The sequence below is a fragment of the Xyrauchen texanus genome, chromosome 8 (assembly GCF_025860055.1).
Source record: "Xyrauchen texanus isolate HMW12.3.18 chromosome 8, RBS_HiC_50CHRs, whole genome shotgun sequence".
NCBI classification, from domain to species: Eukaryota; Metazoa; Chordata; class Actinopteri; order Cypriniformes; family Catostomidae; genus Xyrauchen; species Xyrauchen texanus.
In genome coordinates, this window is record NC_068283.1 from 39,493,121 (window position 1) to 39,507,624 (window position 14,504).

The following is a 14,504-nucleotide window of genomic DNA, read 5'->3' on the forward strand; positions in this document are numbered from 1 at the left end:
ACATCCCAACATCAGATTAATAAATAAATAGTACATTTGTATTTTGATTGAATTTGACCCGATATTCCACTATGATAAAACTATTCATACTGTTTGTACAAAAAGCAGTCGCTTCTGATGCTGACCAGTAGATGTCAGTGCTTCTTCCAAACAGTCATTTGGTTGCAAAAAAATGCACCATGGCAACCATAGTTTCTGCTAATATACTATTATTACAACTACAGTGATATAACTTGGTATTAAAGGAATATAGCTTCTTGACAAGCTTCTTTCAATGACTGAATAAGATCCAATAATTATTTAGGTTTTATGATACATTTCAAAGGCCTTTCATACTGAGGTAAAACATTGAACTGTTAATTGTTCATAACATTTTTATTGATACAAATGTATTTCCTACCCTTTGATTATGTTGATTACCTTTGTGGCATATTCTGTATCTAAAAAACCCTAAAACAAACATGAGATCTTAAAAGCGATGTAATTTCCTCATTTACAGCGATTGGCCCTTGAGCTTGGTTTAATCACAATTTAAAGATCATACTGAGACCTTATTAAGCTTGAGATACTTATCAATAGGGCATAACCACCAAAGACTTTGAGGCGGATACGTGGACACCCAAGATGGATGAGTGGTCGATGATATGTTTTTTCATTGGCCAATATTTAGAGGGTTAGTTTGCTTTGGCCATTTACTCAAGAAACCTTTATGACACACAAAAGATGACTCTTAAGTCAGAATGACAGCCTCAGTCAACTTTCACTTTTATAGTATGGCAAAAAGATGAAATGAAACTAGGTTATTCTGTTTTACTGATTCTTTTGTGTTCCACCAAGGAAAGAGAGTCACACAGGTTTTGAAGGACTTTACATTTTTGGGTGACCATTCTTTCAAACATTATATGTGGTCCCCCCAATTCTGAATATGCTTCTAAAGTCCTGCCTTGCCAACATTCATAGCAAGTGATTATCAGACTAGAAAACATAAAAAAATTGCCAGAATTTTATTGCCCGCTGAACTTGAGCATGAGTGCTTCACTTGACACTTGTCAACAGTTTTAATGAAACTTCCCCAATCCACATTCCTAGCATCCTCCCCCAAGCTAATCCTATCTCTGATTCTCTCCCCCTCTCTTTTCATTCTTTTCATTAGCCTCTTACAGGGTCATGGATGAGGCCCTGTCAGCCAGGCTGAGGTAGCAGCCATCGGAGGCCCACCCTAGGGAAAAAGCATGTGTTATCCCTCTCCCTCCCATCCAGCCCCAGTCAAAAGTTCAAAGCCGTGCCTTTAAAACAGAGAGTGGTGTGTGTGCTGGCTCCCCTTCCATGCAGGGTCACAGCTTGGCTGGAGATGGAGCTGGGGAGATGAGAGGACCGGGCGGCTGAGGGGGAGGCAGAGGTTCTCACATGAAAGGTCTGCGGGCATGGAGAGAGAACCAGATCCAGACACAACACAAGGGATCAGACTGGCCCCCCATCCCCCTTAGTCGCAACACTTCCCACCAAAGAACAGCTGGAATGTGACCTGTTCCAGAACGAAGGCCAGGACTGACTGACAATAGAATCCATCGGGGTGGGGGGTGGGACCACTGTTCTATCATAAAGTATGTCGCCCCCTTATCAAAGCACATTCAAAAACGCCTCATGAAGTTTTGAAATCCAATCTAAGCCTGCATGTTTTCTACTTGTTCTCATGAAATGTGATCTTAAAGAACAAGAATGGTATTTGATTGGAAATGTCTTTAATCGCCTCTCTGGTGGTGTTCCATAAACATTTAATACAATTTCAACTGCTCATAAAATAATAGTTATAGTCCCATTATATGTTTGCCATTTTATGGTTTGACAAAAAAACAACATATATTGTAACGCATGTACATAGTTATAAAAACTACCTTTATTTTTACATTTATGGTAGTAACATAATGGTATGGTGTTAAAATAAATAGATGGAACAAAGTAAAATGATTACAGTACGAAAGACTATGAATTAAAATAAGGTGCAAGAGAATTTAACATGTCATATTTTTTTAGTTAAAGTATGACATGGCTTTCATATGCAATGAAATCTTCATGAAGTATAAATAGAGTTTTTAGGTTAGTAAAGTTTAACCACCTGTTTCATCGTTCAACCGAAGATTCGAATTTGTTCTGATACAGGAAAAGATAGTCTGGTTTAATACAACATTCGTGGCTTTTTAGTCAAACTAAAATGTGATGTAAATAAGGTAATACTTTGTATGAATTCATCTAGTATATATATATGTATGTCTATGTGTCATTTGCACATTGCAATCCATAAATTGTCTCTTAATGGATAATTCAAGCAGCTCCAAGCTGCGGAAGAAGAACCAGTATGATATATGATTGTAGAATCTACAAATCGCTTTTTGCAAAACAGCAAAAATCAGTGAGTCTGCTTCGTGAAGAAAAGCAGGTGAGAGGCAGGCACGTTGGCTTAAGATGTCCAGAGAGTAATGTTGGTGTTGCATCTGAAGCCTCCTAGTACTTTGTGCTACTGAACTCCTTCAGAACGTCACAAGTCTTTTTGTTGATAACCTCGCGGAATTTGCGAACTCGCCGCACACTGGATGTGGCCACGAAGCTGTCAGGCTGCAGCACCGCCATGCCGTTGTGAACGTCCCCCATGATGATCATTTGCCCCTCTGCTCTTGTTATGTTCGGACAAGGACAGTTCCAATCCATGTTGAGCAGCGTCACTTCCAGAGGTTCCTGCCCGAAGAACCGTAGCCCCATTTTCTCATCCTTCAAGATCTCCTCTACCGTAATGAGTGCATGGCCAGAATCATGTTCCTCTGTCAACTCTGAGATTCGACCCAAGACCACAAAGTCACTCTTGCAGAAGCTGGGGACCATCTTCTGCCGGGGTTTGCACACCTTACAGTTGTGGGTCTTGGGGAAGAGGCACATTTCCTCACAAGCTTCTTTGCTCTCAAAGTTGTTCTCATTTCCACCGCAGCCTCCATAAACGAATGACTGGCATTTCTTGAGTGCATGGCTATAAACCCAACGTGGTTTGTAAGCCTTGCAGGGTCCTTGCACGCTGGGCAAGGAGCAAAGTGTCGCTAGTTCAGCTCCACACGATAGCATGCATGACTCGTATGTATTGAAATGGTTTTTGTTTTTGTTGCACTGGCTGTATGTGAAGGTAAAGCAGTTGTTGCGTTTGGCTTCATAGTACCAGCTAATACTCTCCTCCCCGCAGTCACCGATATCAGGTGTTTTCAGGCACTCTTCGGCTGGTAGACGTGTGGAATTCATCAATGGCTGGTTTTTGGACTGCTCCCTTGGAACCACAGAGAGCGGGAAATGAGCCTGAACAGACCCGCCCTGGTTGTGGGCAGTGCAGGTGTAGATGCCGGCATCCTGGATCTGGGCGTTGTATATGACCAGCTGGCCAATGTTGGTAACCACTATGTTTCCTTGCACGTGGTTTGGTCGCATTACAGTGTTCTCCTTGCCTTCAATCTGTTTCTCCCAGGTAATCGCTGGCTTGGGCTTGCCCGTCACCTCACACAGAAAGCTAGCCGTTTCACCCACAAAGACAAAGTGGTGTACTGGATTGCTGACCATGATGGGACGTTGAACGTCCATGGGCGTGGTCTCAAGATGGGCAGTAGTGGGTCGGACCGTGGTCTCCTCTGGGAGAGGGCTGGTGTTGGACAAGCTGAAGTGATACCTACATGTGACCTCAGAGAGGGTGACGCCCCTGGTGCACGCCTCGGCGTCCATGTAGCATTTGTTGTAGTAGGTCATACCATCTGAGGCGCAAGTGAACATGGGTTCCCGTCCACAACGGTCCCGGCATTTGCACACCGGCTGGCCGTCCCAGATGTCACACTCAGAACCCTGTTGAGTGCACATGAATTTGTCACAGGTCACTCCTTTGGGCATCCCCACCGGACCTTTCCGACCTTGAATGTCCACATAGCGAGCAGCCACACAGCTTTTAAGTCCGCAAACATTTGAACAGCATTTCTCAAATGGCTCACAGTCCTGGAGAAACAAAAGAGTAACATCAATTGGAGTGTGCTCAATGCTTGAATTAGTTGAGTTATTTACTTGCCCTCACCATGTTCCAAACCCGTATAACTTTAAATCTTCCTTGGAACTCAAATGGAGATTTTAGGCAGATATTAGGCAATCTCAGTCACCATTAACTTAATGTATACACATTGTATGGAAACAAATATGCAGTGAAAGTGAATGGTGACCTAGGCTCTCAGTCCCTGACATTCTGCCTAACATCTCCTTTTGTGTTCCATGGAAAAAGTAAGTAATCCAGGTATGAAATATCATGACGGTAGATAAATGATGAAAGAGAATCAACTTTAGGAAACAATACAAACATGTTTAAAGCTCATATATGACTGCAGGTAAAGAAGTCATTTTAAAGACAGAACAGGCTAATGACAATGTTGAAAGAATTAGACAATCTACTGTCATAAAAGGCATGTGGTTGCTTAGGGATTGATGCACATGCCTTGTAAATCATCTATCAATCATTTATGTCTTGTCTGGTGTCATGGTGAAATGAATAATTTAATCTAAATGTAATGAAATATGGATGCATGGTAATATTCAAGACTTTTTAGGCTCCTTCATCATGAAATCACTTGATCTGAAGAGTCAGTTATATACTACAGTGGTATGTTGAGCTAAAAAAACATGCAGCAAGCCTGCACATACAGAAATGACTATGATACCATAATTTTGGCCAAAACAGCATGGCTACTGCAATCATTGTTACTACAGTGAGATAATAAATTAATACTGAATCAATGTTGTATAAGCATTCAAATCTTTTTCTTTTTAACGTATTATTGAGTAACAATAGTTGTAGAAACTTTAATTACCATAGTATATTTATGTTTTTCTTGCAATATGGTTAACACGGTATATATTTTTCAAGACAGACAGTCCCTTTTAGAAAAAAAGATACCATGCTAACTATATTTTTCACCAACATACCATAGTTACAAAGTTATTATAATTACTGTAAACTCATGAATGGGACTCCTTGCAACTTTCAGAATACTTTTGTCATTATTTATGGCAGTTGTGGCAAATACCAAGTTACCACCGTTTTATTTTTAGTATCGATAACTATAGTATATTTGCGGAAACTATGTTTACCATGGTACATATTACGATGCATATGGCCATAGGACGCAAAACAGACATGAGACTGATTGGAAGCTGATGCGCGTGCACAAAATGAGACTGTTGAACTCACCTGATCGGACTCGCACTCTCGCATGCAGGTGCTCATGGCATCCACCCACAGGTTCGGGTTCATCTCGTTCGGACACATTCCCGCGTGAGAATAAACCACTTTGGACATTGGCATCATTGGCATCGCTCGCGCGCGTAAGTCCAAACGCAAGACGCACAACTGTCCCAATAAAAACCATATCCATCTGGGAAAGAGCATCCACCACATATCCACGCGATAGAAAGTGCGTTCAAAAATATAAACGACCCAAGAGTGAAAAACTACGCAGTGTCCGCCAAAATAACGCGTAAAATAGGGCAGAGAGAAGTGGGGACCTTGGATAAAGTGTGAAGGACGTCCGATCCGTTCAAGAGGCTCGTGGAGTGGAGGAGAGGTCAATGCGCCGCGCTACGTTCGCTACGGAGATTATAGGTTGAGGGTTCATCCCAATGACTTAACATTTAATATACTTGGTTAAAACGCGTATCCACGCTATTTATTTGCAAATATATCCATGGCAGGTGCAGTTAAGAGCACACTAACTTCTCAAATCTCTTTGACATTTAAGAAGCATAGTGGCACCTGCATGACGCGCAGAATACATTTACACTACCCGACCAAAAGTCTGGCTATGGACTGGAATAATAACGCACTGCTTCAGACATACTGATAACACTTTATAGGTTACTATTTTTAAGTATGGGAAGCAGTACGCAATGATAAACACGTTACATGATCTCTCCGTGTTGCATGTTTAATTTAGCCAGTGGCATCCAGTTATTTCATACATAAATAATTATGTTGAATATTTAATCCCCCAAAAAAAAAACATTTAAAAAAGCCCTTAAGTCTATAAGTTAAAAATCTAAATTGATCCTATTTACTTTCTTAATTCACTTTGCTGGTCTTACTGTGCATGATTCCTCTGAGAATGTTATTCCGGACAAAAAGTAATCTTTTAGCAAAATGTAACTACTTGTCTCTTAAATGACTTGTCACAGATTTCTCTTGCTTTCTAACCCTCCCCTCCAACCGCCTGGCTCCATTCTGGTATGTAACACCCACTTTTCACAATCCAATAAATTCCGGATGGATAAAATCAAGTCCCGCCCTACATTTTTTCTTGTGGAATATCCTGTTTCACATAGAATTACCTCAGATTACGGAAGTAAAATGGGTTGCAAATGATATTTCATGTTGACTTGAAATGTTGGCAGTGCTTTTAAATAATGAGTCTTAAAAAACGCAGTTAGAATTCATTCTGGTCTGTTCATCACTGGACTGGAACATCAATATGAGCTTCATTATCTGAGATACAGTATTGCATTGAATATGCTTTGTTGTATACTGCACATTTTGCCAAATGTAGTGTATCATGTTGCAGAATAAATAGAATGGAATCATTTAAATTTTGAACATAAACATTGTTGAAACACAGTGTATCTAAATGTCACACAAAAAGTTGAAGTTTTATAATATCTAAGTTTTAATAGTTCAATAAAATAATGTCAGTTATAATACATGTCAGTAACATACTCATCCAATAGTTAATTTATTTTCCCTCTGAGTTTAGCAGACATGGGAAAGTTGACTCCAGCTGTGCGGTATAGTGTAGAGGTCATGTGGTTCAAAGATGCTGTCAGCAGACAGGGCACTAAAGACCAGACTTACATGCAAAACTGTCATACAACATGCTTTCCCCTTTTATTTTGCAGTCTTTCTATATTCTCATCAGCATCACTCTGATAGCAGATACTGTTATTATTTATTTTTCATTGGAGATATATATTGTATAGATATATATTGAGTTATATAGTTAGTGTATTCAACCTTAAGTAGCCACAATGAAAAAACAAACTTCTTTTTTTTTTTTTTAACAAACTATTAAGCCTTGACTGTAGGTTGCTCTGACATGAAATCACCTAACAGGCACATTGTTAAAAATCTTAAAATCAACATAAAACAATGTTTGTAACCCATTTTGCTTCCTTAATGTGACATATTTCAGGTGCAAGAGATCCATTGGGAATTGATTGGATTGTAAAAAGTGAGCATTTGTAAAAAGGGGAGGAGTTGAAAAAGGAGAGGGCTTGGTGACATCAGCTGAAAAATGATTGTTTCAGTGGCAGAGCAACATACGCCAAATGACCATTTTGAACAATACACTTATACAAATACAAATCTACAGTAAAGACAATTAAACATTTGCACAGCGTTCATTCTCCTGTAAACAATGGCGTGCTTCCTGCCGCCTCCTCCACGTGACGCGTGACCTTACCAACGAGCTTAAGTCATACCTCTCATGAGCGTGCATCATTTGTAGTTAAAATTTATTGTTTTGTTTCTAAAAACAATCAATCATTTGGGTTCAGAAGAACTTTATTTGTCGACTGGAGTCGTGTGGATTCTTTTGATGCACCCTAAATATGCATTTTGGACCGGCAAAAATTTAGTACATTCACTTGCATTGTTTAAAGGAGGCCTGAAATGAAATCCTAAAAATCTTTTTGATGAAGAAAGAAACTCAGATACATCTTGGATGGCCTGAGGGTGAGCAAATTTTCATTATTGTGGAAATTATTCCTTTATAAACTGTATTATTTGAGCTTTAAAATGGTTAAAATAATTTTTGCAGTCGTTTTAAGGTTGTTGTGTTACGTTGTCATGGCAACGAAGTTGTAAAATTGTATATAACTTTACAAAAAGTGAAATTTAGAGTAAAAAAGGACTTTTTTTATTTTGATCCGTTTCTCATTCACACCTATAATATAAAATCTTGGTTTGTCTTCTACTGAAGAAAGAAAGTCATACACATATGCGATGGCATGAGGGTGAGTAAAGAATGAGCGAATTTTCATTTATGGGTGAACTATCTGTCAGTCTGGGTTTTTGTGTGACAGGATCATGACATCATTGTTCTGTCTGTCTTGTTTCAGTTTCTGCCTTTGTGTGAGCGCATGGCTTCGGGTGTGGTTTCCCTGCTGTCAGGGCTGGACTGGGAAGAGAAATCGGCCCGGGATTTTACATGGCAACTGGGGGGAGGGGGCAGTGTTCGTTGTCTTTTTTTTCTCCGTTTTGTGGTCCGTTCTGCATAACGCGGCCGCACATTGTAGCTTATTCGGCCCATTTGCGGCAGATCCACAGGGCTGCTCGGTTCTCCAGATGGCAAGTCCAGACCTGATTGGCCCCAAAGAGTGTCGGCCCACTGGGAAAATGCCCGTTATGCCAGATTACTGTCCAGCTCTGCCTTCTGTCCAACCTGTCTTTTTTCATGTCTGGAGCATGGTGTCTGGATCCTGACTTCACTGTCTCGTTCGGTTACGGTTTTGATGATGGGATCTGAACACTCATGCTCCATGTCTTGTCTTATATTGGTGCATTGAGCTTATGCCATCTAGGCGGCATGCACTCGCACCAATAGATTGTGTCTGTCTCTCAAAACCGTGAATGATCTTCGTGTTGCGCTCGCTTTGCGCCTGGGTCTCGATCTGTCTTCACATTGTGCTGAGGTTCATTGCGTGTGCTGTCCAGTGGCAGTTTGTCTTGTTTTGGGTCTTTCTTGTTCCTATTTCCTGTGCCTAGTCTGTCCTGTAAGTTCTGGTCGGTCCTGGAGACAGTTCATCTGCCCCCAGCCCAGCTTCAGTGGGCTTCCAGGATTGTACTGTGTTTTCCCAGACGGGGTAGTTTATGTTTGTTTTTTCTATTTTTGTTTAAATAAATTCCCGTTGTTTTTTTATGCTGCGTTTGGGTCCTGCCTCTACTGCAAACTGTGACACTATCCCTTTAACTTGTATTGATCCTGGAATAATACTTTAAATCATGCTGAAATAAGTGAACACAGCTGTTTCCTTAAGGGTAAATAAATAGCATATGGCTTGTTTTAGTATGGTTAAACAAGATGACCTAAAATTTATCTTTCAACTCCTTAAGAACCTTCAGCTGCAACTTCACCTTCATCAAATGCAGTCGCATAAAATCTGGATAGTCAGTAGATCAAATCCAGCTTCCTTATGACCATGAAAGTGACATTGCAAAATGACAGAAATAAGCAGCTTTCTCTATTTCAATTTAAAGAAGCTTACCACTTGCACCAAATCTGTGCATCACAATAGAGGAAGGATTTAACGGCTCTTCCGCGTATACAAATATTTTGTTTGAATGGATTTTTGGAAGGTATTAATACTTTCTATATGAATGGGCTTCCCACCTGCATGAAGGGTCATTGATTTCATGAACATGTTATGACCACTAATAAGCTCATTATCTTGTGTGACACTCAGACAAAAGATGAACCATAGCAGCGAGTTAAGCTTTGTTTTATACTCAGAGGTTTAGACAATGTCCAGAAAGCTGCACCCCCTCACACACAAAGAAGGTTACCAGTGATTCAATGTCACCATCAATTCTCAACACAGCAGGTTCTTCTTATGCAAGAGGCGTCTTGCTCCTGAGGGGCAGAATATCTGCTACAACATCTGGGGGACACATGGGATCTGTTTTCCTTTTAAAAAATGTGGTCCGTACACAAATGTCCTCTGTCATACTGTGCTTTAGACAAAATATCAACTATATTAGAAAAATAGGCACACCAGTACAACAACAAACAAAAAATAATTAGAAGGCATGGGATGTGGTTGATACATTCAGACAGTATTGTATCGTTAAATAATGGAATTAAAAATACTAATTTGATATTCCTCCTCTAATGAGCAATTAAATATTCATAGACATTGCATTCATTTACAATATATCTTGGAAAGAAAATTTTGATTCTATTTGAAAAAAATATTTTTACTGCTTCCGTTCACATGAAAGTCCCTCCACCCTGACGTGGCCCCGGTTCCAGCTGAAGAAAAACAGCCCCAAAGCATGATGCTGCCACCACCATGCTTCACTGTGGGTATGGTGTTCTTTGGGTGATGTGCAGTGTTGTTTTTGCGCCAAACATACCTTTTGGATTTATGGCCAAAAAGTTCAACCTTGGTTTCATCAGACCATAACACATTTTCCCACGTGCTTTTGGGAGACTTGATGTTTGTTTTTGCAAACTTCAGCTGGGCTTGGATGTTTTTCTTTGTAAGAAAAGGCTTCTGTCTTGCTACCCTACCCCATAGCCCATTCATATGAAGAATACGGGAGATTGTTGTCACATGTAGCACACAGCCAGTAATTGCCAGAAAATCCTGCAGTTCCTTTAATGTTGCTGTAGGCCTCTTGGAAGCCTCCCTGACCAGTTTTCTTCTCGTCTTTTCATCAATTTTGGAGGGACGTCCAGTTCTTGGTAATGTCTCTGTTGTGCCATATTTTCTCCACTTGATGACTGTCTTCACTGTGTTTCATGGTATATCTAATGCTTTGGAAATTCTTTTGTACCCTTAACCTGACTGATATCTTTCAACAACGAGATCCCCCTGATGCTTTGGAAGCTCTCTGCGGACCATGGCTTTTGCTCTGAGATGCAACTAAGAAAATGTCAGGATAATCCAACTAGAACAGCTGAACTTTATTTGTGATTAATCAGAGTCACTTTAAATGATGGCAGGTGTGTAATATGACTTCTGTTTAACATGAGTTTGAATGTGATTGGTTAATTCTGAAAACAGCCACATCCCCAGTTATAAGAGGGTGTGCAGACTTAAGCAACCAGGTTATTGTAAGGGTTTTCATTCCCCCACACAAAGATTTCAGTTTGTTTTTCAATTGAATTGTTCACGTTATAGGTCACATTAAAAGTGGAAAAAGTTCTGACATGATTTATCTTTGTCTCATTCTTTTACATCACAAAAACTTGGCATTTTAACAGGGGTGTGTAGACTTTTTATAGCCACTGTAACTTTATACAGATAAGATCAGTAAGTGATTTTATCACACTAAAATCATGTATATTGTTTATGTCTTGTGTCTATACTTTTGAAAGAGTCTGCATCTTAATGATTATGGACTGGCCCCATTCACTTCCATTGTAAATGTCTAACTAAAACATTTTCTATGGTAATCAACACAAATGCTGTTGACTGAGCTCAAACTTGTATCGAACCCATAACATTCCTTAAATATTCAAATGTAAAAAAAATAATAATTATTATGAAAACACATACTGTTTTAGAGTAGGCATTCACAGCTCTACAGAATACTTAATTTGATTGGCCAATAACAGCATTAAAAAGTTTTTATATAACGACCATTAAAATGTATTTTTTTCTACAACTGTAAGACTAAATTCTACTTATTGAGGTTCTGATGATCCTGTCAAGATTTACTGTATTTTACATATTGACCACCTATTGTACATTATCCATTATGTATACTGTACATATGTGATGTCATGACTCATGTTGTTTTATTACCATTTACTCAAATGATCTTTGCCTTTTAAAGACGACTTGATCTGCTGATCTTTTAATATCCTTCAATGGGAAAAAAGTCAGATTATCTGCTTATCTTTGCATATCATGTTGGCTTTCTCTTAGAATGGCTATTGATTGAGGTTAGTAAGGGATAGCTGCTCCCAGATCAGTGGAGCAGAAGGATAATTTGCTGGGTGCAGCTGGATGTCTACAGATGAACCCACTGTGAAGGCAGGTGTTTGCTGGGAATCAAGAGAGAAACACTAGCTTCACCGTAAGGGGTAAGAGATGTGATATGCTAACTCCACTGTTTAGAAGTTCACATGTGAAAAAGCAGAAAATCTTAAAGTTTGTAGGCCTTTGTTTGGATTTTACTTTAGTTTCATGAGAATAATGGATTTTGTGTGTGTTTGCATTGGATCATTCACAAATTTTCTAAGTATGTGCACAAATTCAAGACATTGATTCAGGGTTTAGGGGGACAAAAATCTCAGATAATTTCCTGGGTCTTGCTCCCTCTTGTCTCATGTAAGAGGCCTGCAATGGGTGGGGCTCCCGTCCCTCAAAATGTGCAATTGAGTGAAAGAGGTCAAAGGGTAGTTGGTGAACCGAGCTGGTCGGCGGTAGTGGAACCAGTCCTCAAGATTTAATAAAACTTCCATCAGGGTTTCTTCATTATTTGACACAAATCTTGCAAAGAAGAGCAATTCAATACAATAGTTTTTAGAAATGTCTGTGGACTATTCATACTCTACTGCATAAGCTTCCAGATATATTTAGAATTGATTTTAAGGTACTATTACTAGTTTATAAATCACTAAATGGTCTAAGACCCAAATACATTCTAGAGATTCTTGTTGAATAAGAACCTAACAGGCCTCTCAGATAATTAGGATCAAGTCAGTTAGACATACAGATGGTTCACTCAAAACAAGGTGAGACAGCGTTTAGCCATTATGCCACCCACTGCTGGAACCAGCTTCCAGAAGCGGTGAGATGTGCTGAACAGTGGCCACAAGTTCAGACTGAAAACACGTCTGTTTTAGCTGTGCATTTATGAACTCAGCACTGTGAGCTGCACTCACTGATTGCACTGGATAATCATTTATCATTAGTATGTAATGCACTTTGAATTGCCATTGTGAATGAAATGTGCTATATAAATAAACTTGCCTTGCATAAGAAAATTGGAACTTGGTCTGCAACAGTAATTCTGAGGATTTATAAAAATGTCGATAACTTCTTATTGCTTGCACATCTGTTCTCTAATGCATTGCTTCTAAAGGAATATTCCAGGGTCAATTTTCAGCATTTGTGGCATAATTTTGATTACCACAAAAATGTAATTAGACTTGTCCATCCTTTTCTTAAAAAAACCCCCAAAAAAGAAAAAATCTGGGTTAGAGTGAGGCACTTATCGTAATTGGACCAAATCGTAAACATATAGACACTTACCGTTTCAAAAGTATATCCACAAGATGTAAACAATATACTTGAGCAACCAGTTTCATGGCCCTCAGGAATACTCGATTCTGATTGGTCAATGGCGCCATCCAGTGGTCTGATATTGTTCAGTAACAACCGCACATCCATGTATTCAGACCCCTCATCCAGGAATTGCGAGTCATCGTTCCGACTTCTCAGATCACTGTGTGATCTCTACAAGCTAGCTAATAAAATCAATGTTTCATATGCATTTCTTTCCTTCTTTATTTGGTTAATAGCCATGTTATAAGTGGGATAATGTCAGTCGGTTATCACAAAATAAACCCTTCAGGCTGAAATGAGAACCCTGATCACCCTGTTGGGGTGTATTTTGTGATAACAGCCAGCTGACATTATCCCTAACATAACCTTTTTAAAATTTAAAATAATATCCAATTTTACAACTATGTTGCCATGACTATGTGACACACTAGTAAACCCTAACATGACCGTTAAAATTATGATATAAACAACAGCTCAAATAAAACACAAGTTTCAGCAGAGGTATTAAAATAAATGCTTTTATAAATGATCAACTTTATAATTTGGCACCATTCACTTCCATTGTAAGTGCCTAACTGGAACCGCAATCTTTCCTTTTTCTTTATTAATAAACGAGAGGCGAGTCAAATAATATTTTGTGGTGATCGACATTATGCCACAAATGTTGATTGTGCTTAACTTGATCCCAGAACATTCCTATAAAGAAGGCCAACACACATGTAAGCAAGAGCCAAATTGCACACCAACTTATTTTAATTTCTAAAATGTATCACAGTAATAATTAAATAGAATTATAATATATATATATATATATATATATAAATAATTAACCCAGTGCCTGTGATAGCGAATGTTCCAACACATTAAATACAGTTTGCCTAATTAACATTTTTATAATTGCACTTTATATTAAAAATATTATTGTAATTTTCAGCCCATCCTAGACTGGCTTGTCTGACAACTGCAAGATTAATCTACATTTCATTGACAGAATCCATGTTTTATTGTTTCCATAATTTTAACGACACAAAGGTGATGAGTGTCCTCTATGCCCTAAAAGATCATATCCTTTATTCCTTCTTTTTCCTAATACGTGCCCTCGCTTTTTGAGCCAGACCATAGAAGCTGAACTTAGCTGTGATTTAAGGGACTGCGGTATAAGTTTCTTTAAAAACACCACACATCAGCACTGCAACAAAGATGGGAAAAAACAGCTAAATGGATTTGAAGTCATTATGAAACGTCTTTGGAATGCCGCATAGGCCAATGACTCTGAAGTGCTGTATGGACCCTACAGAAGCTCCAGCAGAGGTCTACTGAGTGTAATGGTGTGGAAAAACACTTTTCCTCCTACAGAAAGTGGAGTGCTGTCTGTGGTCTCATCTTTTACCAAGGCTGTCCTCTATTGGTGAGGGTTTGCAATGGCATGGTGC

At 39.1% G+C, this 14,504-nt stretch overlaps 1 protein-coding gene across 1 annotated transcript; it reads right to left on the reverse strand.

Annotated features, from left to right (window-relative positions):
• Positions 1-2,502: 2,502 nt before the first annotated feature.
• On the reverse strand, positions 2,503-5,999 carry wfikkn2a (info WAP, follistatin/kazal, immunoglobulin, kunitz and netrin domain containing 2a). Its single transcript, XM_052132264.1, has 2 exons — positions 5,258-5,999; positions 2,503-4,017 (listed from the first exon to the last, which is right to left on the reverse strand). The coding sequence occupies exons 1-2, from the start codon at positions 5,462-5,464 to the stop codon at positions 2,503-2,505; spliced, it is 1,722 nt and encodes a 573-aa protein (XP_051988224.1). The 5' UTR covers positions 5,465-5,999.
• Between the last annotated feature and the right edge of the window lie 8,505 nt (positions 6,000-14,504).

What these genes read in the sequence shown, in the direction of transcription:
- wfikkn2a (XM_052132264.1), bottom strand. Translation starts at nt 5,464, where the DNA reads ATGTGGTGGATGCTCTTTCCCAGATGGATATGGTTTTTATTGGGACAG. An exon ending in GAGAGTGCGAGTCCGATCAG is followed by an intron (nt 4,018 to 5,257) that starts GTGAGTTCAACA and finishes TTGTTTCTCCAG; the next exon opens with GACTGTGAGCCATTTGAGAA.